The sequence below is a fragment of the Festucalex cinctus genome, chromosome 17 (assembly GCF_051991245.1).
Source record: "Festucalex cinctus isolate MCC-2025b chromosome 17, RoL_Fcin_1.0, whole genome shotgun sequence".
Lineage (NCBI taxonomy): Eukaryota > Metazoa > Chordata > Actinopteri > Syngnathiformes > Syngnathidae > Festucalex > Festucalex cinctus.
The window spans coordinates 20,136,440-20,163,822 of NC_135427.1; the positions used below are offsets into that span (position 1 = coordinate 20,136,440).

At 40.0% G+C, this 27,383-nt stretch overlaps 1 protein-coding gene across 2 annotated transcripts in view; it reads left to right on the forward strand.

Moving 5' to 3' along the window:
* Positions 1-16,551: 16,551 nt before the first annotated feature.
* LOC144005431 (galactose-specific lectin nattectin-like) overlaps positions 16,552-27,383 on the forward strand; it is a 35,525-nt gene continuing 24,693 nt past the window's right edge. The window contains exons 1-9 of one of the 2 annotated variants that reach the window (XM_077503591.1): positions 16,552-16,959; positions 17,225-17,351; positions 17,455-17,514; positions 19,713-19,734; positions 19,855-19,940; positions 20,098-20,217; positions 20,357-20,462; positions 23,496-23,666; positions 24,032-24,129. In XM_077503591.1, the coding sequence (XP_077359717.1) occupies positions 17,455-17,514; positions 19,713-19,734; positions 19,855-19,940; positions 20,098-20,217; positions 20,357-20,462; positions 23,496-23,641 (540 nt within the window). In that variant the 5' untranslated portion in view covers positions 16,552-16,959; positions 17,225-17,351 and the 3' untranslated portion in view covers positions 23,642-23,666; positions 24,032-24,129. Of the gene's footprint in view, positions 16,960-17,224; positions 17,352-17,454; positions 17,515-19,712; positions 19,735-19,854; positions 19,941-20,097; positions 20,218-20,356; positions 20,463-23,495; positions 23,667-24,031; positions 24,130-27,383 lie in introns of those variants that run through there. The other variant, XM_077503592.1, reaches the window with a different exon arrangement.

Genomic DNA, 27,383 nt, shown 5'->3' on the forward strand with positions numbered 1-27,383 from the left:
ATATTTAAAAAACACCATTATTCCGGTTTATATCAAAATAAATCTACTAAAAATCACCCTCAAAGGCTCATGTATTAAATTAATTACCAAAGACTAAAACGAAGGACATTTTTGCTATAATTATAGTTAGTTTTATTTTAGTTAGTTTTGTAAACATAAAATGTAGTTTCAGTTAGTTTTCTTTTTTAAAAAAGCATCTTTGTTTTTATTTTATTTCATTAGCGAAATTGTTTTTTGAATTTTAGTTTTTTCGTTAGTTTTAGTCAACTAAAATACCCTTTAATAGCACCTGTGTTTTTTGACAAACTCCCTTCTTACTTTGACCATTTTCAAACATTTTTGTTTTTATTTTGTTTGAACTGAGTCAAATGCCATTTTTAGCACATGTCGCAGGCCACTAAAAAATGGATGGCGGGCCGCAAATGGCCACCGCGCCGTAGTTTGGACACATCCATCACGGAACTACTTTTTACGTGACGAAAATGCTTCTTAACACAAGTGACATCTGGACTTTTGTACTGGACAATGCTTTACCGAAATTGCACTCTGGAGTCCAGTCCAGGCTACGTCATCATTACCACCCTTCCGAACCAGTTCAAGAACAAATGCGTTTTCCAGGGCATTGTGGATGGAGACCAGATTTCCACCAAAAAGTTTGCAGACTCTCTGAAATCAAGTGAAATCATTTCACACGTTTGATCCATCAGACAATTGGCAAGACATTTTGACAGTAATGCACTCATAGTATTGCGTGGAAGTCTTCGATACCTCTGCATCTGCAAATGTACTTTCACGATTGTGGAAGATGTAATAGTGAGAGCCCAAACGAATCCAGTTTTTAGGACAGTTACTGCCTGCAGCTTATTAGGGCCCGAGCAGCGACCGCTGCGAGGTCCCTCTTGTTTTTGTAAGAATTATTCTTCTTCTCCGTAAACGATCCCATTTTTGAGGGCCTAAACATTTACGAAAACTCACCAAACTTTGCAGTCTCTTCGGGCCCAGCGAAAAAATTTGATATTATGTCGTTGCCATAACAATGCGACTCTATAGCGCCCCCTAGCGTAGAAAAATAAAAACCAATCCCGGCCCGTTTGACCTAGAGCTACGAAAATTGCCAGGCACGTGTAGCACCCCGAGACGCACAAAAAAGTCAATGGAAGCCATTTCCTAAAATGTACAGGAAGTGAGCTATGAATTTTTGAATGTCCAATTTTTTGGCCCATTTTGGCACATTCACTGTGGTCATACTTTTTCCCCCTTTGCAAATATTTTTCAGCCAGTTGACTTCAAACTTGCCATGTATCATCTCAAGACCCAAGACAACAACTGGGCAAAATATCTTGACTTTTTGGAATACTATATGACGGGGGCGGGGCATCAAATATTGATTTTAAAATTTAATTTGTCCAGAAAGACAAAATGCTGAATAACTCCCATGAACAAGCTAAAAAAAATCTCAAACTTCTCACGCAACTTAATAGTCACGGCCTGAAAACATCTATATGATACAATTCTGTTATATATATAGCGCCACCTAGTGGTGACAATAAATGTCATACTTTACGTTTTTAGCTACTATGACAAGCTCTTTGAAGGGATCCAGTTGAAAATTGGTCAGACAAGCCTTAAGATGTTGATCATGCCCCACACCGAATATTGTAACTTTTCGCCAAAGGGCGTGGCCGCTACAGTGCCGCAAAGTCTGGTAATTTTTCGTGGCAATAAAAGCTGCTTTTACTTGACCCAGGTAATCCTATCTTCTCAAAATTTCACACATTTGATGAGAGTCCAGCCCCTAAGACATCTACGAACTTAGATTTCATCTTACTGATAGCGCCACCTTCTGGCAATTTTTTTTCTTGCGATTTTTCTTCAATGTTTTTCTCCAACCACATTAACTGCACCTACCTCATATTTACTCAGATGAGGGTTTCGGTCTTCATGATGTCACAACACGAAGTTTGTGAGTTTTCGCGAATCGCTGTGGGCGTGGCTAAGCGCTGTTCGCCAAGAAAACAACACCAATTTTGAGGGCCTAAACCGGCATAGAAACGCATGAAACTTGGCACACACATCTGGCCTGGCAAAATGAGCGATATTTTATCCTGGATTGTGCTATTTTTACAAAAATGACTCAATAGCGCCCCCTAGAAAATTTTAATGAAGCAGCCCCGGTTGTACGTTTAAGCAAGATCTACGAAAATTTTTAGGTGTATGAGGGAGCCCAAGACCTACAAAAAAGTCTCTTGGACCCATATGCTAAAATGAACAGGAAGTGAGCTACGAATTTTTGAATGTCCCATTTTTTACGATTTTAGCACATTTACAGGGGGCATACTTTTGCCCACTTCTCCTACACGTTTCATCCGACTGACTTCAGACTTGACCTGGGCTATGTCAAGACCTGAGCCAACGACAGGGAGAAAAATCTTGACTTTTCTAAATACTATATGATGAGGGCGGGGCATCAAAATTTGTGTTTCGCAATGAAAAATGATATGCTTAATAACTCTCCGGTAAATGCTCCAAAAAATCCCAAACTTGACATGTATCTTTATAGTCAAGGCCTGAAGCTATCTCTATGACAACATTCAGTTATATATGCAGCGCCACCTAGCCCTTGAGGCATGAAAAAAAAATACCCCACTTACGGTATTTTTACAAAAATTGTAAACTCATTCTCAGTGTGATCACGAAGTAATTTATTAATATTCTTTTACTTTCCACCACTCAAAATGTTCACTGGCATCAGACCTAACCAAACATACATATTTTTGTCATTTAGTTTTATGTATTTTTGATAGCCTCTATGGACATTAAAAGCAATATCGTGAATGAAGGCTATGCTTAATAACTCCCAGGTACATGCTCCAAAAAATCCCATACTTGAAATGTATATTTATAGTCAAGGCCTGAAGGTATCTCTATGACAAAATTCAGTTATAAATACAGCGCCACCTAGTCCTTGAGGCATAAAAAAAAAAATGCCTCACTTACGGTATTTTTGCAAAAATTGTAAACTCATTGTAAATATGATAACTAAGTCATTTATGAATATTCTTTTACTTTCCACCACTCAATGTGTTCACTGGCATCAGACCGATCCAAACATATGTACTTTTTTTAATTTAGTTTCATTTTCTTTGATCGCCTCTATGGACAATAAAAGCAACATTGTGCAATGAGTACGAGCGATGATGTGTGTATACATACTTTTACGAAAAATACCAATCAGGGCAACTCATTGCCTAAAAATAAAAAAAGACGCTGATTTTTGCAGATCTTAACAATCACCAAAACCCATTGAGCTTGACACACTCATCACACCTGGAAAAAAAAAAAAAATCCACGTTTATCATGCCATTTTCAAAGAAATTCTGCTTCCAATGTGCCAGTACCCCAATGTGCAAGTACCCCAACGTGCAAGTACCCCAACGTGGCCCGGGCTGCGAGGGCCCTTTATAGCTGCTCGCAGCTCTAGTTATTCTTTTTCTTCTTCTTCTTCTTCTTTATTCTCCGCAAACGATCGCGATTTTGGGTACCTAAACATTCACGAAAACTCACCGAACTTTGCACACTCCTCAGGCCCGGCGAAAAATTTGATATTATTAAGTCGTCATAACAATGCGACTCGATAGCGCCCCCTAGCGTAGAAAAATAAAAACCAAGCCCGGCACGTTTGAGCTAGAGCAACAAAAATTGGCAGGCACGTGTAGCACCCCGAGACGCACAAAAAAGTCTATTGGGACCATGTAGCTAAAATGTACAGGAAGTGAGCTATGAATTTTTTTATGTCCAATTTTGGCCTATTTTGGCACATTCACTGTGGTCATGCTTTTTCCCCCTTTGCAAACATTTTTCATCCAATTGACTTCAAACTTGGCATTTATCATCTCAAGACCTGAGAGAAAAACTGGGCAAAACATCTTGCCTTTTTGAAATACTATATGACGGGGGCGGGGCATCAAATATTGCCTTTAAAATTTCATTTGTCCAGAAAGAGCAAATGCTTAATAACTCCCATGTTCAAGCTCCAAAAAATTTCAAACTTCTCAGGCAACGTAATAGTCACGGCCTGAAAACATCTATATGATAAAATTCAGTTATACATATAGCGCCACCTAGTGGTTACAATAAATGTCATACTTTACGTTTTTAGCTACTGTGCTGAGCTTGTTGAAGGGATCCATTTGAAAATTGGTCAGAAAAGGTTTAAGATGTTGATCATGCCCCACACCGAATATTGTAACTTTTCGCCAAAGGGCGTGGCCGCTACGGTGACGCAAAGTCTGAAGATTTTTCGTGAAAATAAAAGCTGCATTAATTTGACCGAGATGATCCTATCTTCTCAAAATTTCACACATTTTATGAGAGTCCTGCCCTAAAGACATCTACTGACTTATATTTCATCTAACTGATAGCGCCACCTAGTGGCAATTTTTTTTATTACGAATTTTCTTCTACGTTTTTCTCCAAACACGTTAACTGGACCTACCTCATATTTGCTCAGATGAGGGTTTCGGCCTTCATGATGTCACAACACGAAGTTTGTGAGTTTTCGCGAATTGCTGTGGGTGTGGCTAAGCGCTGTTCGCCAAGAAAACAACGCCAGTTTTGAGGGTCTAAACATGCACAGAAACTCATGAAACTTGGCACACACATCTGGCCTGGTAAAATGAGCAATATTTTATTGTTGATTGTGCTATTTTTACAAAAATGACTCAATAGCGCCCCCTAGAAGTTTTTAACGAAGCAGCCCCGGTTGTACGTTTAAGCAAGAACGACGAATATTTTTAGGTGTATGAGGGAGCCCAAGACCTACAAAAAAGTCTCTTGGACCCATATGCTAAAATGAACAGGAAGTGAGCTACGAATTTTTGAATGTCCCATTTTTGACAATTTTTGCACATTCACAGGGCGCAGACTTTTGCCCACTTCTCCTACACGTTTCATCTGACTGAGTTAAGACTTGACCTGGACCATGTCAAGACCTGAGCCAACGACAGGGGGAAAAATCTTGACCTTTCGAAATACTATATGATGAAGGCGGGGCATCAAAATTTGTGTTTCGCACTGAAAAAGGATATGCTTAATAACTCCCCGGTACATGCTCCAAAAAATCCCAAACTTGACATGTATGTTTATCGTCAAGGCCTGAAGCTATCTCTATGACAACATTCAGTTATATATGCAGCGCCACCTAGCCCTTGAGGCATAAAAAAAAAATACCCCACATACGGTATTTTGTACAAAAAAATGTAAACTCATTCTAAGTGTGATAACTAAGTCATTTATGAATATTCTTTTCGTTTCCACCACTCAAAATGTTCACTGGCATCAGACTTATCCAAACATATATATATTTTTATTTATTTTTGATAGCCTCTGTGGACATTAAAAGCAATATCGTGAATGAAGGATATGCTTAATAACTCCACGGTACATGCTCCAAAAAAAATCCCACACTTGACATGTATGCTTATAATCAAGGCCTGAAGGTATCTCGATGACAACATTCAGTTATAAATACAGCGCCACCTAGCCCTTGAGGCTTATATAACAAAAAAAACCCACATACGGTATTTTGTACAAAAAAATGTAAACTCATTCTAAGTGTGATGACTAAGTCATTTCTGAATATTCTTTTAGTTTCCACCACTCAAATTGTTCACTGGCTTCACACCGATCCAAACGTATGTACGTTTCCATTTTGTTTTATTCATTTTTGATTGCCCCTTTGGACAATAAAAGTAACATTGTGCAATGAGTACAACGAGCGATGATGTATATATACACTTTTACAAAAAATACCAATCAGGGCAACTCATTGCCTAAAAATAAAAAAGGACGCTGATTTTTGCAGGTCTTAACAATCACCAAAACCCGTTGAGCTTGACACACACTGGCAAAAAAAATATTCTACATGTAAACGTTTATTATGCCATTTTCAAAGAAATTTTGCTTCCAATATGCCAGTACCCCAACGTGCCAGTACCCTAACGTGCAAGTATCCCAACGTGCAAGGACTCCAACGTGGCCCGGGCTGCGGGGGCCCTTTATAGCTGCTCGCAGCTCTAGTTTGTTTTTGTTTTTTTAAGAAGAAAACAAGATATTTCAATTCAATCTGGAATGAAATTCAGATGAAACTAAAACTAATTGACGAAGAATCAGTGACACAGCTACAAACCGTTCCAGTTATGCTGAGACCACTGTAAAGAAGTGCATTTTTAAAATCAGCTTGCAGAACTCTGACACAAATGAAGAGACCAATGGATCAACACAATGGAAAATTTATTTTTTGACTTACAGCAGCAGTCAACAGCTCACTGATCCCACAAAGGAAAAACAATGACCGAAGCGTAATTGCCATCTACAATAATGGAAAAAAAATTACCTCATATTTGTAACAATAAATAGCAGCATCATATTTACATCTGACTACGTTGAGTCAAACAATGTAGTAAATGTTAACAAGTCCGATGTAGAGTTGAGTGAAGTTACCTTTGCAGTGCAGGCGAGGCTTGCTGCTCAAGATGAATCCTTCTATAGGTTGGGTTGACTGTCTTGTATCAATTATGGTGCCCTTGTAGCCATATACTCTTACTCCACTTTCAGTTTAGAGTTGCTATTCTTGTAAAAAAAAAAAAAAAAAAGTTGAAGTCTGCATCAAATGAAAGCTAACCTTGTTTACTTACCTTAGCGGACGTTTTCATTAAATATTTTGCCAAGCGTTGTTGCTTTTTGCAAGTATTACTTTTGTCTTTCAAGCCGTCACGTACGAGGAGAATAGTTTAAGGTGGTTATGACAAACAGGGTGGTGCTGGCAAGGACTCAATAAGTAAATAAACAGGACGAGTTGCATACTATTCACCATTCTAAATTCTGTGCCAACAGCATGGACTTCACTTCCTACTCAGTGTGAATTTGATTGTTGTTTGTTGTGGTAACCAGTTCAGGTTGTACTTTAGAGAGGTTGCAAAATCAGCCATACAAACTTGAACAGGATAAGTGGTACAGAAAATGGATGGATAATTGCATTTCAAACAAATATTGTTTTTACTGGAACAGAAAGTGTTCCATCGTCAATGGCACAACGTTGGAAGTCCTAAAGCTATTGGATGCAGAAAATTTAATTTCAAATTGCTACTGCCACCTGTGGCCGAAAACTAAAACTGCATTTTCCCTTCGTCACATACACAACGCGCACATGACGTCACATCCACATACAGACGGTGGGAAATTCCAACCTGAATTTGTTTGCCTTCGATTCAGGTGGCGTGAGTTTACTTCCCCACCTGGGAGACCATGTTTGTATGTTTGTGTGAGTTTTTGTACTTAAAAAAAGAAAAGAAAATCAAACCTGAATTTTGTCCTGGGAAGTGTAACCCCCAATTGTCAAATATGGTTAATTGGTTTTGTTTTGTTGGGACAATTTTATATCCATAAATGTAAATGTCCAAACTAGAAATCTTTATTCCAATTATTTTTGATTGAAATTGACTATTAATTCAAGTCTCATAAATTTGTAACGATAAAGAAATGTCATTTGATAATTAATGTCCATGCAGAATTATTTAAAAAAAATAATAACTCGGAGCTAATTGAGTGCTATTGTCCCCACCCACCTGTTTTTTCTTTTATTTTCTTAAGGGATTCATGTAAATTAGATTGATTGGTATTTGTATTATTCATCTATGCTCAAAATATGTTATATATATAAAAAAATAAAATCAATTCGAATTCTGTCAGAAAAACTGTTGGCCAGAGGCTTGCAGGAATACCCAATGTGAACAGCTAATCTACTAATTGGAAGATGTTTTAGTCATAAATGGTCAAATAAAAAGGCTATTGTAAAGATACTTTTGGCCAATTTGTTACAGAAAGCAGCTTTAAGTAACAAAATGTGAAGAAGCAGATAGACGATGCTTGATAGTGACGCGTATTTGCCAATGACGTAATAGTTTCATTTTCAACCCCTCTACCTTATTTTATCTTCTGTTCTTCATCCACTCGCCTCCTGTGATGCGCTTAGTGTGAAGTCAAGCCGTTTGTGATGAAGCCACCCCATGTGGAGGCAGCCCGGCTGGCAGCTCCATGACCCGGCATGCTGCCTATTCATCAGCTTGCCAGATGCAGGAGCTGAGCTCTTCGCCGTGTAAAATGAAGCGATCGTGCCATCCAGCCAGCAGGTGAAGATTATGGTTGTGATTGACACACTCACTCGCTATACTTTCTTCTACTTGTAACGATGACTATCTGCTGAGGTGCTCTTCTAGGAACTTCTTGAAGGAGGATTTAGGTTAAATGAATCCAACAATTCACTTTTTTTCCTTAATAACAACTGCCAACATTTATTCAATATACAACTGATCGCAACTTCCTTTAATTCCCCGCCCTTTAAACCGTCTTTTGTTCTGTTTCAGCCTTTGGTTGAAACTATAACCTCAAAAAGAAAAGAAAATTCAGAGCTCTGAGAAAATAAACAAAATATTGTTCATCTACCCGGGTAGAGTGTTTTTTTTTCTCTTTTTGGAGCAAAAGGTATTTCAATCTCTTATCTGTCCGATGAGAAGACTTGAAAAACGATGTCCTCAAGGTTGAAGAGATGTTCCACTGTCACTCCAACGTAGGTCTATCGTAGATCCAATTTTCAACTCCGAAAATCACACATCCCTTGACGGATAGCAGTCCATCCAATGGTTTCATCCGCTTCCAAGAACAGGTATAAAAAAAACAACCTGCATAAGCAGGGTGAATTATCACTCTCTATCAAATGAATAGGCTTTTTCTTAAATTTGTAAATTTAACCTCAACCTATTTGGGAATCTAACAGTTCAATTACAACGTGAAATACTAATACATAAAACCACACAGTAATATGTAAAGCAGTCTTCTGTTCTCAGGATACACTTAACTTGGTCAGTGCAAATGTTCATAAATCCTCCGATTGGTTTTTTTTCAAACATCATCATAAATTCACCGCGTTTTAATCCATACAGCAATTAACATATCAAGGAAGATTACAATGATGGCGACAAAAACTACTCCTACAAGACAATAGCTTAGCTTAGCAACATTAGCACAGCATAACACGGCAAATAATGAACTCACCGGAGAATGCAAATTCAATGTATAGTCTTCTACAAAACTTCAGGCAACCAGGTCTTGGTGAGCCTTGCGTTTAACTTGCTGTGAAAACCTTTAACTCGACTTTCAGTTGTTGTTGTTTTTTTTTCTCTCTCTCGCTATAACGTAGCTTCTCACTTCGCAACTCTCTCACTTGCGCACTCCATTCCTTACTGCAATAGTTGCGTCACTTCCTCTTTCTCTCCTTCTCAGACAGATTAAACATTAGTTACCTCTGCTCTCTACTGGACAAAACCTGCTACTGCAGGTAACCAACAGACTATAAGTTAAGTGTAACTTATGTGGGTTACATCCTCCCCCCCTAAATCAGCATACATCCTTGTATGTAACTTTTAGACTCAGTGTGCTTAAGTCACTAATGGGTCACCTAGGATTGAATAATTTAGCCTTTTAGGAGCATTTTTTTCTCTGGAAGACCTTCTTAACCCTATTTCCTCTTTTGGGCCAGAACCTATTCTATCCGACTCAACCTGCGCTTCTACATTTTCCTCTTCGTTCATCACCTCAATCACACTTCTTGCTTCACTTTGGGGACTACAGTACTCATTTGAGTGACTGACTAGAATTTTTGGGATACTTCTGTCAAATCCTTGACTTTCTTGGGCAGGCAAATTCTGAACTTGGTTTTTCTCAGTGTTTCCCTGAATTTGAACCTCCTTAGGTTGAAAGACTGAAGCATCAGGGTTTAATGTGCTTTCAAGGTTGACTTCATTTCTCACTCTTGTAGGGTTTGATTTGTCCTGATTCTGTCTGTCAGTTGATCCTTCAGGTGGGGAATCTTCAGTTATCTCCTCTTGAAAAATAGTCGAATTCTGTTCATGGTCATCTTGCATGACTTGTGGGTCATCCCACTTCTGGGTATATTCAGAGTAGTACTCATGGTCCTCAGCTTCAACCAATGGTCCATCCTCAATCTCAGGAGTGTCAGAAGATTGTGTGACATCCTTTCGTGGTTTAGACTTTAGATAGGGTGCTTCCTCGATGGTAGATGGCAGAAACCCACATGGCAGAAGTAAGTCCCTGTGTAACACTTTTTCAGGCCCTTGTGAGTGTTCTGGTACTACGACGTACACAGGGGAATCATCAATTTGCTTGACAACTGTGTAGATGATTTCACTCCAGCGATCTGCGATTTTGTGCTTTCCTCTTATGCCGACATTTCTTACAAGAACTCTGTCCCCTGCAACAAGAGTGGACTCTCTCACTTTGTTATCAAACCGTTGTTTGTTTTGTAGTGCTTGTTTCAAACTGTGCTCGGTAGCTAACCGATAACTTTCACTGAGACCTTCCCTGAGCTTCTTCACATATTCAGAATGGGACAAATTTCTGGATCCTTCTGGGCTCAGACCAAATGCAATGTCAATGGGTAGCTTTGGCTGTCTGCCGAACATCAGCTGATAGGGTGAAAACCCAGTGGTGTCATTTTTTGTACAATTGTATGCGTGAACCAGGGGCTGGACAAATTCCCTCCATTTGATTTTATCTCCCTCTTCCAATGTTCCCAGCATCTCAAGAAGTGTGCGGTTAAAGCGCTCCACGGGATTGCCACGTGGATGGTAAGGGGTAGTCCTTGTCTTTTTTATCCCAAGTGTTGAGCACAAATCCTTGATTATAGCGGACTCAAAATCACGACCTTGGTCACTGTGTAACCGCTCTGGAAATCCATAATGAACAAAAAAGTTATTCCATAGGGTTTTTGCCACCGTTTTTGCCTTTTGGTCTGTAGTTGGAACTGCTACGGCATATTTAGTGAAGTGATCAGTTATGACCAAGATGTTCTTGGTGCCTTTTCCGTCCGGTTCCAGTGAAAGGTAGTCCATACAGACTAATTCCAATGGGCGAGTGGTTTTAATATTCACCAACAGAGCACTTTTTCCAACATGTGCTTTTCTCCTGATGCACCTCTCACATGTTCGGATTTTTTCATTCACATCCATGGACATATGAGGCCAATAGAACCGAGCACGGATCAAGTCCAAAGTCCGGTCAACACCCATGTGTCCAACAGCATCATGGAGGCTCTCAAGCACTTGCTTTCTGTAGCTCTCTGGAAGGACAAGCTGATAAAAGATTTCACCTTGGTAGATGCGTTTGCGATAGAGAACATTGTCAGTCAAGACCAACTGATCCAATACTCTCAACATCAACTGCACTTCACAGGTTTCTTTTTTTCTTACTCTGTAAGGGAGGCGCTTTCGCGCTTTCACAATGTCAATTACTCTTCTGATGGCTAGATTTTGTCTTTGCTCATTTGCCCAATCTTCAAGAGACATTCGAGGTAATGCGCAGGAACCAAGCATACTAGTTTTCAAATATTCTGCAGGTATGGCTGAAGCGTCGATGGCTAGACACTCAACTATCGTGGGTGGCTGAATGTCCGGTTCAGTGACTGAGGCAGTGTGTCAGAAACATCAGCATATTTCAGCCTCAGTCACTGAACCGGACATTCAGCCACCCACGATAGTTGAGTGTCTAGCCATCGACGCTTCAGCCATACCTGCAGAATATTTGAAAACTAGTATGCTTGGTTCCTGCGCATTACCTCGAATGTCTCTTGAAGATTGGGCAAATGAGCAAAGACAAAATCTAGCCATCAGAAGAGTAATTGACATTGTGAAAGCGCGAAAGCGCCTCCCTTACAGAGTAAGAAAAAAAGAAACCTGTGAAGTGCAGTTGATGTTGAGAGTATTGGATCAGTTGGTCTTGACTGACAATGTTCTCTATCGCAAACGCATCTACCAAGGTGAAATCTTTTATCAGCTTGTCCTTCCAGAGAGCTACAGAAAGCAAGTGCTTGAGAGCCTCCATGATGCTGTTGGACACATGGGTGTTGACCGGACTTTGGACTTGATCCGTGCTCGGTTCTATTGGCCTCATATGTCCATGGATGTGAATGAAAAAATCCGAACATGTGAGAGGTGCATCAGGAGAAAAGCACATGTTGGAAAAAGTGCTCTGTTGGTGAATATTAAAACCACTCGCCCATTGGAATTAGTCTGTATGGACTACCTTTCACTGGAACCGGACGGAAAAGGCACCAAGAACATCTTGGTCATAACTGATCACTTCACTAAATATGCCGTAGCAGTTCCAACTACAGACCAAAAGGCAAAAACGGTGGCAAAAACCCTATGGAATAACTTTTTTGTTCATTATGGATTTCCAGAGCGGTTACACAGTGACCAAGGTCGTGATTTTGAGTCCGCTATAATCAAGGATTTGTGCTCAACACTTGGGATAAAAAAGACAAGGACTACCCCTTACCATCCACGTGGCAATCCCGTGGAGCGCTTTAACCGCACACTTCTTGAGATGCTGGGAACATTGGAAGAGGGAGATAAAATCAAATGGAGGGAATTTGTCCAGCCCCTGGTTCACGCATACAATTGTACAAAAAATGACACCACTGGGTTTTCACCCTATCAGCTGATGTTCGGCAGACAGCCAAAGCTACCCATTGACATTGCATTTGGTCTGAGCCCAGAAGGATCCAGAAATTTGTCCCATTCTGAATATGTGAAGAAGCTCAGGGAAGGTCTCAGTGAAAGTTATCGGTTAGCTACCGAGCACAGTTTGAAACAAGCACTACAAAACAAACAACGGTTTGATAACAAAGTGAGAGAGTCCACTCTTGTTGCAGGGGACAGAGTTCTTGTAAGAAATGTCGGCATAAGAGGAAAGCACAAAATCGCAGATCGCTGGAGTGAAATCATCTACACAGTTGTCAAGCAAATTGATGATTCCCCTGTGTACGTCGTAGTACCAGAACACTCACAAGGGCCTGAAAAAGTGTTACACAGGGACTTACTTCTGCCATGTGGGTTTCTGCCATCTACCATCGAGGAAGCACCCTATCTAAAGTCTAAACCACGAAAGGATGTCACACAATCTTCTGACACTCCTGAGATTGAGGATGGACCATTGGTTGAAGCTGAGGACCATGAGTACTACTCTGAATATACCCAGAAGTGGGATGACCCACAAGTCATGCAAGATGACCATGAACAGAATTCGACTATTTTTCAAGAGGAGATAACTGAAGATTCCCCACCTGAAGGATCAACTGACAGACAGAATCAGGACAAATCAAACCCTACAAGAGTGAGAAATGAAGTCAACCTTGAAAGCACATTAAACCCTGATGCTTCAGTCTTTCAACCTAAGGAGGTTCAAATTCAGGGAAACACTGAGAAAAACCAAGTTCAGAATTTGCCTGCCCAAGAAAGTCAAGGATTTGACAGAAGTATCCCAAAAATTCTAGTCAGTCACTCAAATGAGTACTGTAGTCCCCAAAGTGAAGCAAGAAGTGTGATTGAGGTGATGAACGAAGAGGAAAATGTAGAAGCGCAGGTTGAGTCGGATAGAATAGGTTCTGGCCCAAAAGAGGAAATAGGGTTAAGAAGGTCTTCCAGAGAAAAAAATGCTCCTAAAAGGCTAAATTATTCAATCCTAGGTGACCCATTAGTGACTTAAGCACACTGAGTCTAAAAGTTACATACAAGGATGTATGCTGATTTAGGGGGGGAGGATGTAACCCACATAAGTTACACTTAACTTATAGTCTGTTGGTTACCTGCAGTAGCAGGTTTTGTCCAGTAGAGAGCAGAGGTAACTAATGTTTAATCTGTCTGAGAAGGAGAGAAAGAGGAAGTGACGCAACTATTGCAGTAAGGAATGGAGTGCGCAAGTGAGAGAGTTGCGAAGTGAGAAGCTACGTTATAGCGAGAGAGAGAAAAAAAAACAACAACAACTGAAAGTCGAGTTAAAGGTTTTCACAGCAAGTTAAACGCAAGGCTCACCAAGACCTGGTTGCCTGAAGTTTTGTAGAAGACTATACATTGAATTTGCATTCTCCGGTGAGTTCATTATTTGCCGTGTTATGCTGTGCTAATGTTGCTAAGCTAAGCTATTGTCTTGTAGGAGTAGTTTTTGTCGCCATCATTGTAATCTTCCTTGATATGTTAATTGCTGTATGGATTAAAACGCGGTGAATTTATGATGATGTTTGAAAAAAAACCAATCGGAGGATTTATGAACATTTGCACTGACCAAGTTAAGTGTATCCTGAGAACAGAAGACTGCTTTACATATTACTGTGTGGTTTTATGTATTAGTATTTCACGTTGTAATTGAACTGTTAGATTCCCAAATAGGTTGAGGTTAAATTTACAAATTTAAGAAAAAGCCTATTCATTTGATAGAGAGTGATAATTCACCCTGCTTATGCAGGTTGTTTTTTTTATACCTGTTCTTGGAAGCGGATGAAACCATTGGATGGACTGCTATCCGTCAAGGGATGTGTGATTTTCGGAGTTGAAAATTGGATCTACGATAGACCTACGTTGGAGTGACAGTGGAACATCTCTTCAACCTTGAGGACATCGTTTTTCAAGTCTTCTCATCGGACAGATAAGAGATTGAAATACCTTTTGCTCCAAAAAGAGAAAAAAAAACACTCTACCCGGGTAGATGAACAATATTTTGTTTATTTTCTCAGAGCTCTGAATTTTCTTTTCTTTTTGAGGTTATAGTTTCAACCAAAGGCTGAAACAGAACAAAAGACGGTTTAAAGGGCGGGGAATTAAAGGAAGTTGCGATCAGTTGTATATTGAATAAATGTTGGCAGTTGTTATTAAGGAAAAAAAGTGAATTGTTGGATTCATTTAACCTAAATCCTCCTTCAAGAAGTTCCTAGAAGAGCACCTCAGCAGATAGTCATCGTTACATTTTTGGCTCCCAACGTGGGGCTGCATTTAAGCCGAGCTGTCTCACTAGATCAGAAGCTGGCTGAAGGAGGCTTTCTAATATTTTTCGCCTCTGTATGTCAATGGGTGGGTTATCTTGGATCATAAGTTCTACATGCAGAGACCATGTCTCAAAGTCAACTTCATTTGTGGGTTTGGGCACTTTTCCTGAAAAAGGGCGAAGCCATTTGGAAACCTGGCTCTGCACAGTTGTTCCATCATTTTTAATGACATGCTCTACAATAATTTTCTGGACCTCAGGGGGATTGAATGTGTCATTATCTGAAGGTACCTTCTTGACAGGATGGCGTGGTGGTTGTGCTGTTGCCAAGTCTTCATTTTTTAAAATGAGATTAGGTGAAGCATATTGAGTAAAGTCAATCTTAGGGTATTGCCTGCATATTAAGGGGGTGCTGCTATCGTCAGAACCTGACTCACCATCTGAGCTTGATCCATCATTTAAGTTTAGAAGTTCTGCTGAACGTGTGATGGGGATATTCTGAGGTGATGAAGCTGTTTTATAAGCTGTATCAATTCGCCACATAATGTTAGGATTCCTAGCACTAGGGAAGAACTGAGGGAGAGTTGGAGCTAGTGCTGTCATGGATTCTTCAGATTCAAATTCTACTAGAGCCTTAACACCAATGCCTTGTCCTGCCTGTCTCACCCTAAGGACCTTATTTATGGACCCAAAACGCTGGCAAACCTCAGCTATTTGTTCATCAGTATCAGTAGCTGAAATTCCCTCAACAAACACAGACTTCTTCATATTGGTGAAATACTCTTGGTCATCAGCCATTGTTTTTTGTTATATTTAAGACAACAGTATGAATTTTCAATTGTAACCGGCAGTAATTAACTTTAGCTCAGTATTTTTCCCGACCTAATCCTCCTCCTGGCTGGCTCGCCAAAAATGTAACGATGACTATCTGCTGAGGTGCTCTTCTAGGAACTTCTTGAAGGAGGATTTAGGTTAAATGAATCCAACAATTCACTTTTTTTCCTTAATAACAACTGCCAACATTTATTCAATATACAACTGATCGCAACTTCCTTTAATTCCCCGCCCTTTAAACCGTCTTTTGTTCTGTTTCAGCCTTTGGTTGAAACTATAACCTCAAAAAGAAAAGAAAATTCAGAGCTCTGAGAAAATAAACAAAATATTGTTCATCTACCCGGGTAGAGTGTTTTTTTTTCTCTTTTTGGAGCAAAAGGTATTTCAATCTCTTATCTGTCCGATGAGAAGACTTGAAAAACGATGTCCTCAAGGTTGAAGAGATGTTCCACTGTCACTCCAACGTAGGTCTATCGTAGATCCAATTTTCAACTCCGAAAATCACACATCCCTTGACGGATAGCAGTCCATCCAATGGTTTCATCCGCTTCCAAGAACAGGTATAAAAAAAACAACCTGCATAAGCAGGGTGAATTATCACTCTCTATCAAATGAATAGGCTTTTTCTTAAATTTGTAAATTTAACCTCAACCTATTTGGGAATCTAACAGTTCAATTACAACGTGAAATACTAATACATAAAACCACACAGTAATATGTAAAGCAGTCTTCTGTTCTCAGGATACACTTAACTTGGTCAGTGCAAATGTTCATAAATCCTCCGATTGGTTTTTTTTTCAAACATCATCATAAATTCACCGCGTTTTAATCCATACAGCAATTAACATATCAAGGAAGATTACAATGATGGCGACAAAAACTACTCCTACAAGACAATAGCTTAGCTTAGCAACATTAGCACAGCATAACACGGCAAATAATGAACTCACCGGAGAATGCAAATTCAATGTATAGTCTTCTACAAAACTTCAGGCAACCAGGTCTTGGTGAGCCTTGCGTTTAACTTGCTGTGAAAACCTTTAACTCGACTTTCAGTTGTTGTTGTTTTTTTTTCTCTCTCTCGCTATAACGTAGCTTCTCACTTCGCAACTCTCTCACTTGCGCACTCCATTCCTTACTGCAATAGTTGCGTCCCTTCCTCTTTCTCTCCTTCTCAGACAGATTAAACATTAGTTACCTCTGCTCTCTACTGGACAAAACCTGCTACTGCAGGTAACCAACAGACTATAAGTTAAGTGTAACTTATGTGGGTTACATCCTCTTTTATACATATATATATATATATATATATATATATATATATATATATATATATATATATATATATATATATATATATATATATATATAGCAAAGACAGAACATAATGAAGGTTCTTTTTCTTTCACCACATTGTTTTAGGGTTTGCATGTTTCTTTGTTTCAGATAACTGTTTAGCTAAGATTCAACTTTGATTAAACAAATATTTTGGTTGCAGTTAAAACTCACCTGATGTGCCATGTGACATTGGCTTCATGGATATTTTTATGTGTCACAAGAATCAACACAGCTTTTAAAGGGATTGCTCGACATCGTCCTCAGCAGTTCGCCTCACAGCTGCAAAGGTAACATCACACAACTTTACATCCTAGTTTTTTTTTGTTTTTTTTTAATGATATTTGTCAGTACTGTATGATGTAAGCACTGTATTTTTCTGTTATTCTACAGATGAGAGCTCTTCGCTTGCTGTTCCTCCTTTGTAGGATCAGTGGACTCTTGACTGGAGCCGTAAGTCAAAATCCTAAATACAGTAATAGATAAAACCCCGATTCCAATGAATTTGGGATCTAGTGTAAAATGGGAATGAAAACAGAATGCAACGACTTGGAAATCCTTTTCAACCTACTGTGTATTTTAGTGTTCTAGTCAAGACCAAACCAAGTGAGACCAATACATTATCGAGACTAGAGTACCAAGACAACACAAAGGGGTAGATTCACAAAAGCAAAAGTGTCAAACAATGGAGGAAAATATATTACCAAGTGGGCTGCCTGATGAAAACCAAGGACAATATAATATTGTACTGTAAATTCCAACTTATTGGCAAATTTGTGGGCATGTGATTGTGTCATTTCACTCACCACGGTGCTGGCTATCTTAATTAATGTCAGTCCTGAATATTTTCCTTTTAATTTTATACCTACACAGTGGTATTAAAAAATATTTAATATTAAAATTTACAATAAAAATAACCCTACATTTTTCTGCTCATGCCCGCAACGCTCGCATTCTATATATATATATATATATATATATATATATGTATATGTATATATATATATATATATATATATATATATATATATATATATATATATATATATGTATGTATAAATTAGGAGAGTACCGGCACTTATTTTTTTCCACTTAAAACACTGATTGTGGCCGACTGATTTTTAACTTTACAAAATTATCTCGCGGGCCGGATTAAACCCCTTTGCGGGCCTGATCCGGCCCGCGGGCCTTATGTTTGACACCGCTGCACTAAAGGTTTGCGTAGCCTTTGCTTGGCGCTAACCGGTAAAAATGAAGCAATTGGGAGGGCCTAATTCACTAAACATGCGCAGATGGGGAAATCCGCCGCTAAGTGCTCTGCCAACCAGATTGCGCCCCGGTGTGCCGGTGTTATTTGTGCGTATGTAAATTAAGTAATTTGCATAGATTTGACGCAAAATATGCCCACCCCAATGCAAATGAGACTAATTCATATACAGCGTGTGATTCACTAACGCCAGCGCAAATAGCAACACCGCGTTTGCATGACGCAAATAACGTTTATGGAACGCATGTATAAACCTGCCGCACCCTCGATCCCGGGATCATGACAGCAGTGCATGACATGGTGCACGTCCCTCTCTGGCTGATCACGCAGAGATCGACGATAATTTTTATGTGCCAGATGCATACTGTTTGCATACATCAACCTCTGAAAATATATTTTTAATAAATCATCACAGCAATAATTTGTACTTTATGAATGAATGACGCCGTTGTCGTCCTCGCTGCTCTGTCCAGCTTAATGGTGCTATAAACCCTTACTCGGTCCAACCTTGATTTCTGATAATGTCATCTTTCTCTCAACTGTTACTATAACAACCATGTTCTTCGCGCAAATCCATTCATGTTTGCAACAAAAGCAATTTCTGCGATGCTCTTTCTGACATAGTACAATAAAACAGTGGGTGTGGCACTCCAGGCGAGACCAGGAAGGCAGGACAGCACCTGCCTTGTGCATTTCTTACCGATCACAATAGTACTGGCCTGGTCTCGACTGGTCTTTATGAAAAAAGCAGAGTCCGCCCTATCCGAGACCGAGACAAGACCAAGTAAAAAGGCCTTCGATTATGAGACAAGAACAAGATCCAAGTGGTCTTGAGACCAAAATTGATCTTAAGAACTACAACACTACAATTCTCAATTAAATATACTATAAAGAAGATATTGAATGTTCAAACTGTTAAACTTGGTTGTTTTTTTTGGGGAGAAATATTCACTCAATTTTGAATTTGATGCCTGCAACATGATCCAAAAAGGCTGGGACAGGAGCATGTTTACCAATGTCTTACATAACTTTTTGTTTTACCAGCACTTAATAAGAAGTTGGGAACAGAGGATATTGGTTGTTGAAGATTTGTAGGTGGAATTCTTTCCCATTGTTGTACAATGGACAACTTCAGTTGAACTTTTTGCTCTGGCATTCATTCAAAAACTGTGAAAGCCGCCCCATCCTTGCTTATGAGCAGCCCTTTATAGCCAATTGTGACACTCACATACCTTTTTCCAAATTCCTGTTCACATGTGGACACATCACAACTTCATTCGAATTGGGTTTTGTATAAATGAATTTACCATTGTGTTTGAACCATTGGGATTTTCATTTATGTCAGTTGTCAGTGGTTTGATTTTAACAATGTGCTTCTTCACAGTGGTCTCAGTTTCAATGGAAGGGTAGGTAGCTGTGTCTCAATAATACTTTATCAAATTAATATGTGTTAGCTTCATATGAATTTCATACCAAATTAAATTGAAATGTCTTGGTTTGTTCTTAAAACTACAAATAAACTGCAGACACCACCTGTCCTAAAGGCTGGAGTCGGTTGGGCGATCACTGTTACATCTACCACAATCGTGAAAGGACATTTTCAGATGCAGAGGTAAGGAAGACTTTGCTGTTCAGCACGGCTTTTGGTGGTCGGTGAGGGAGGAAATAGAACCAGTGTGCTGCTATCATAACTCTTTCAGAGTCAAAATGTCTTGCCAACTGTCAAATGAATCAACTCAGTCATTTGTTTTGGCTCTTCTTTTTATCAGAGAGCCTGCAAGACTTTTGGTGGGAATCTGGTCTCCATTCACAATGCCCGAGAAAACGCATTCGTTCTTGAACTGATTCGAGAGGGTGGTGATGACGACAGAGCTTGGATTGGACTCAAAGTATAACTTTATTCTCATAATATGATAGTTATATTTATGTAATGTAATAAGTTATATTCTTGGTTTTTTGTTTCATCATTATATTTATATTGTCATTGTTTATTGGTGTGACTGATTCAAATATGACTTTGTCTTCCAGGATAGTGACTTTGTATGGACTGATGGCACCGTTGTGGATTTCACCGTTTTCAATAGTGGAGGAGAGCCTGATGACACTGGCAACTGCGTACAGATTTCTGGAAGCGGTGCGTAAAATCAGTGATTAAGTTGTGCTATCAATATAATCCTGTAATATTTGCTACTGAGTGGTGGAAGTACTACAGTATGTAACCACCGCCAAGAAATTTCGAATACAAATTGCATCATTGTAACTTGTAAGTGGTCTCAACACAAGCAACTATATACTACAGTGTCAACTTACACTAACGAGTGAATAAACACAGTCACACATTTATGTTAGTCATCCGGTGTACGGGACTTGCTTTCACCGAGCAAGGGCAGACTTGGCCTTGCCCACCCACAAAAGGGGAGCCTGCCCAGCACCGATACCATCAAGAGGACAGCGCCAATACCCAAGGACGGTCTGCCAGTTTTACCGAGGAGCCCTGACCAGCCCCCAAGAGAAGGAAAAGGGGACGGTGGGACCGAATCATTGGCCCCCAAGCTAAGGGCCACTGCAGTCACGCAGCCATCCAACTCACCCAAACCACACAGCCTCCAAAAGTTGTACTAATTTTGAATACATATATATTTGTAATTCTCATAGTTGGATAGGCAGGGTAGGCCAGAAAAAGGCAGGGAGGCCAAGAAAAACAACATTTTAACATGTATTTATTTCAGGTGGATTTTGGCAGGATGAAGTCTGTGATGAGAAGGCCCCATACGTTTGCTTCCAAGATGTGAACTTTTGCAATTGCCGTGGTGGCGACTGCCAACGGGGTATCATTGGTGGTCATGGCGGCGGCTTTGGTGGTGGCCATGGCGGCGGCTTTGGTGGTGGCCATGGCGGCGACATTGGTGGTGGCCATGGCGGCGGCTTTTTTGGTGGACATGGCTGCGACTTTGGTGGTGGACATGGCTGCGACTTTGGTGGTGGCCATAGCGGCGACATTGGTGGTGGCCATGGCGGTGGTCATTAGCGGGTTTGGCGGCTTTGGCCGCCGCTAATCTGTCCTTTTAGCATTCTGTCTTCTGTCACAATGTATTTCCCTAATTAATGATGACTCAGTGTGACATTATCAGATTTTAGCGGTCTTTAGTTTTCTAGTCATTTAGTCTATGATGAACTATTTTCTTCCTCCATCATGCTCAGTTATTGACAACACACGTACTCATGAATAAATACATCGACCAAACATGTTTCTCTTAATTTTCTCAAACTTGTATAATGCACTGGATTGTTTGTTTACAGAATGTCTGTAACAAATCCAACACATTCAATGAACAAGATAATTGTTGCAAAATGGTAGAAAGTGGTCATAAAAAAGTAGGACTACCTCACATGTATTTACCCTAGACTTCACATTGCCCAACATAATCTCCCAAGCATGATATCCATCCACCATTTTTTTTACCTCTTTAACATTTCCTCCTTAGTTTGAAATAATTAGTGCACCACACGATAAGATCAAATGTTTACAAAGAATCAGCCCTTGAAATCGTCATAAATGGGAGTTTAAATGACCAAGGCACTGGCAGCAGCTGGGATTTGCCGCAGACGCAGGCTGCACAAGCTCTGGCATACTCCATGATGTCCTTTTTCAGTTCCGGCCACCAGAATCGTTGGGCGAGGATGGTTTGCGTCCGGTTGACCTTGGACTTGTGTCCCTATTGTAGAAATGTTGTTTCGTCGGCCCGGACGAGAGGCAGACGGCCGGACCGAGATTTACGTCCCGGCGGAGGCCGCCTTTGCCCTCCCGCCGGGCCGACGCTCAGGGGAGATATGTCGGGGAGGGGGGGGGGGCGCTCCGACTGTCCTCTCCAAGAGTGATCGTATATTATGCATCCCGGGTGTTGGAAGGAGAGTCTTCGCATGTATTCGCTTTAAAGGAGAAGTTCAACAACTCAGAAGCTAGAAGAAAAAAGTAACAGAGTGCCGGGCCGAGATTCAAGCTGTAGACAAAGAGATTTATTTGACACAGACATACAAACAAGACATATATTCTGGCCAGAAGGGATCAGAAATCCGTCGGACAACGGGATGCACTGGTTTATATAGCCTGACTAGAGTCCACCCCCAAACTTTTTCCTTGGGCGTAACATCTTAAGGTAGCTAACGGCATTGGGTCACTACAAAATTTGTCCACTCCTACAAATTAGCCTAATTATTCATATGAATGTCTTTGGCCACTAGAGTGCACTGCAAGATAGGAGTTTAACTTGGTGCAGTACTATTTTGTGACCATTGGGGGCACTGTTACTCCACGTAAACTTAGGCTCGCAACCTTTGGCCTAATTTAAAGCTGACCTCTGCATGAACTTCATGGTTACGCAAGCTCATGTGTACCTTCCTGCTCATAAATCTTGCGGACAATACATTTTTATGGCCCGCACCTGGTGTTTGGCTCACTCACTCACATGTAGCACGTGTAGCTCACGTGTTCGGAAAACCCCTATGTCACAGAATGCCTTCAAGGCCAGCCAGAGCACACGTGATCGGAAAACCCCTACATATGTCTGCTGGGTCAGAAGAAAGGAAAATGTGTCAGAGCAGGTTTGGGCCAAACCAGGTGGCTTTTTTCAGGGATGGGGCATGAATCTACATAGATAACTAAAATTATATACGTCAGTAGCACCTCCAGGTGGAGATTCAAGGGCACAACAAGTCTTCCATCCAGCCATCCAGCTGGTATCTGGATGCCCTGCACAGCCTCAGTCTGTCATGGTTTGGGTTGGGTTTTGGTAAGTTTTTTCTTTTACTTTTGTCGTGGTTCAGGTTTAGTTTGGATTTTGTCTTTATCCTCATGTTTCTTTCAGTTCATCCATGGTCTGTGTTTTGTTTTGTTGTCATTGTGTGCCTCCCTAGTCTTGTCAAGCATTATGTCCACCTGTGTTTTGGCCTGCCCTTCCTCATGTGTCAACTAATCAGCGCCCTCTGCCACTTGTGCCTTGCCCAGCTGTGTCTTGTTGTTTCAGTTAGTGTGTGTATGTATTTAGTTTCTTTTCTCCCCTCTGTCTGCGTCGATTCATTGTCATTGTCCTCCTGTCATGCTGCTGGTGCTGTTCCACGCTTTGTCTCGTTTTACCCTTTTGGACTTTGTTGTTTTGGTTTATTATAGTTGGCCTCTGCGGGACTGAGTCATCAGGAGAAGAAAGCACAGAGGTGGCGCCTGGTTGGCCGGAGAGCACTGAGACAGGACGCGCCCCCCTCCCACACACACTCCTGAACCCAATACATCAACCTCGACCACAAAAGGGAGATTGAGATTAGGGTGATTAAGAACCAGCAGGTTAGTAAATAGAGTTTTAAGTTCCGCAAATTCTGATTTGGCCTCGGTAGACCATTTGAATGGGACCTTACTTGAAGTGAGTCATGTCAACGTGACCCCGCCTTTTGCTCAAAGTCAACTGGGAGAGGCTCCAGCTCACTCATGAAGTAAAAGAGGACATGCACCGTAGAATATGGATATATGTTTGCTTTATAAGTTCCAGAGGTGTGTTACCAGTGGTCTCAAACCTGTTTGGCAAAGACAGAACATAATGAAGGAAGATTCTTTTTCTTTCACCACATTGTTTTAGGGTTTGCATGTTTCTTTGTTTCAGATAATTGTTTGGCTAAGATTCAACTTTGATTAAACAAATATTTTGGTTGCAGTTAAACCTCACCTGATGTGCCATGTGACATTGGCTTCATGGATATTTTTATGTGTCACAAGAATCAACACAGCTTATAAAGGGATTGCTCGACATCGTCCTCAGCAGTTCGCATCACAGCTGCAAAGGTAACTTCACACAACTTTACATCCTAGTTCAACACTTTCTGTTTTTTTGTTTAGTTTAGTTTTTTTTTTCAATAATATTTGTCAGTACCGTATGATGTAAGTACTGTATTTTTCTGTTATTCTACAGATGAGAGCTCTTCGCTTGCTGTTCCTCCTTTGTAGGATCAGTGGACTCTTGACTGAAGCTGTAAGTCACAATCCTAAATAATAGATAAAACCCCGATTCCAATGAATTTGGAATCTAGTGTAAAATGTGAATGAAAATAGAATGCAATGACTTGGAAATCCTTTTCAACCTACCGTGTATTCTAGTGTTGTAGTCAAGCTCAAACCAAGCGAGACCAATACATTATCGGGACTAGAGTACCGAGACAAGAATAAGACTTTGAGAGGTCGAGACCACAACAAGACTAAAATTAGACCAGCATCTTTTTTTTTTTTTTTTTTTTCCAATTAATGTTTGCAACAAAAGCAATTTCTGCTTTGATGTTTCTGACATAGTACAATAAAACAGTGGGTGTGGCACTCCAGGCGAGACCAGAAAGGCAGGACAGCACCTGCCTTGTGCATTTCTTATTGATCACAATAGTACTGGCCTGGTCTCGACTGGTCTTTATGAAAAAAGCAGAGTCCGCCCTATCGGAGACCGAGACAAGACCAAGTAAAAAGGCCTTTTCGATTATGAGACAAGAACAAGACCCAAGTGGTCTTGAGACCAAAACTGATCTTAAGAACTACAACACTACAATTCTCAATTAAATATACTATTAAGAAGATATTGAATGTTCAAACTGTTAAACTTGGTTGTTTTTTGGGGGGAAATATTCACTCAATTTTGAATTTGATGCCTGCAACATGATCCAAAAAGGCTGAGACAGGAGCATACCTTTTCCCAATTTCCTGTTCACAAGTGGACACAACATCATAACTTCATTCAAATTAGGTTTTGTATAAATGAATTTACCATTGTGTTTGATCCATTGGTATTTTCATTTGTCAGTTTTCTGTGGTTTAATTTTAATAATGTGCTTCTTTACAGTGGTCTCAGTTTCAATGGAAGGGTAGGTAGCTGTGTCTCAATAATACTTTATCAAATGACTAATGTCTGAGCTTCATATGAATTTCATACCAAATTAAATTGAAATGTCTTGGTTTCTTCTTAAAACAACAAATACTGCAGACACCACCTGTCCTAAAGGCTGGAGTCGGTTGGGCGATCACTGTTACATCTACCACAATCGTGAAAGGACATTTTCAGATGCAAAGGTGTAAGGAAGACTGTGCTGTAAAGCGGTTTAGGGAGGAAATAGAACCAGTGTGCTGCTATCGTAACTCTTTCAGAGTCAAGATGTCTTGCCAACTGTCAAATGAATCAACTCAGTCATTGGTTTTGGCTCTTCTTTTTTTCAGAGAGCCTGCTAGGCCGTCAGGTCAGACACGTTTTCGTTCAGTTTCGCTCCACTACCAGGGGCACTAAATAATCTTTACTTCATAAAATAGATTTATCAGTAGTAAGTAAGAATCCGTGGAGTTCACCCTGTGAAAACCCGCCAATTTTGTGTTTTCGGTGGTGAAACCCCGGCACTATTTTGCGATGAGGCGCAGTGATCTCTGGTGTGGGCGTAGTGCCATTAGGTCGGTAGCGGTGTGATTTAGGTCACATGAGCCAATCAGGTAGCTGCTGCGTTCTCCTCACCATAGCAACCGCATATCAAAAATGGCGACCACAACGTCGGCGAGCGAAGAAGAGCGAAAGGAGAAAAAAGTTCAAAAGAAAGTGGGGAAAAAACTTCGTTCCCGTTCAGGTTTGCCCATCGCTTCAGCTGGCCCCGTCCTTGCAGCCATCTGCATCATTTGTAAAAATAAATTTCAAAGTATACTCGTCTGGGATCGGAAGGAACACGGAAGAGGGATCATCTCGCCAAAGCGGAAACATTGTCGGCAGGTATGTGCTACACACACGCGTGCCCATTTCTGTTATTAATGTGACCGATATTTAGTATAGGGCTGAAAATAATTTGTTGCTAGGTTAAGTTTTAAGGCTATAGTTTATTAAAAACGCGAGCTGCTGAATGATTTATCGAGTGAATCCAACAGTGGTTACCAAACTCGGGTTACCTGTGCCCATCAGTCATAATAGAGTCACAGCTACACCCTCCCTTTCCCCCAAACTCTCTCTCACCAACCTCAACAAACACTTTACTTTACTTAAATCTGTGATATGCATATACTGTAAAGAGAGGATGTGACAATAACACTTATAATGTAATTCTTTTTTGTGTAAAGGCGGGTTGCTGCAGGCAAATGAGATGATGAAAAATAAATAAATAAAATTGATTCTCTAAAAATGAAAAACAGTTGGTTGTTAATTATTACATGCAAATGTGTTTTTTTTTTTGTCTTCTGTATTTATAATTGTTCTTTGACCAAGAAAGTATATAGGCCTATAGGTGTATTTTTATTTCTATCCAAATATACGATTATTCACTAGAATTTTCAGTAGGATATCCGAATACCAAAATATTCGATAGCTGCAGCACTAATAATACTAATTTTGAGTTGTAGCACGCCCACACGAGTTATTTTACCACACACCCGTGTCAAAACTAGCTTACTGCACACACTGCACCCCAACTTCAAATTTTTGCTAACATAATAATAATAACAACAACAACAACAACAATAATAATATATTATGAATTTTGTTGGATCCAAAAGCAACTTACATAATTATATATTATATGATTGTAATTGTCTTATTTTCAAATGTTTAAATATTTTCTTGATTTGAACAAAATATAATTGTTTTGAATAATCTTGATTTCATTTATTACCAAAATATTTGTGATGATTATTTTTTTCCATAATAGAGCAGCCCGAGTGTGATGTGAATATGTGTATCTTGTGCTCATCTTTCCCTTCAATTTTCTATTTCAGGCAGGATATACTGAAACGAAGATTGAGGCGTGATTTCCCCCAGCTGGTTTTTCACACCCCTTTCCAGCAACAACTCTGAAATGGTTTTTGTAGAGACATTATCAACAACTGACAAACTTTTAGACAGGGTACCTCACTCATCAGATACATCAACTACTGAGTCTACTGACGTAAGCCAAGAAAGTGACACTAACACATGGCTGGTACAACATCAGGTTGGAAAATGACAGGGCATACGAGGACACTTTACAGTGCAGGGCTGTAAAATCTATGTAAAATCTGCCATTT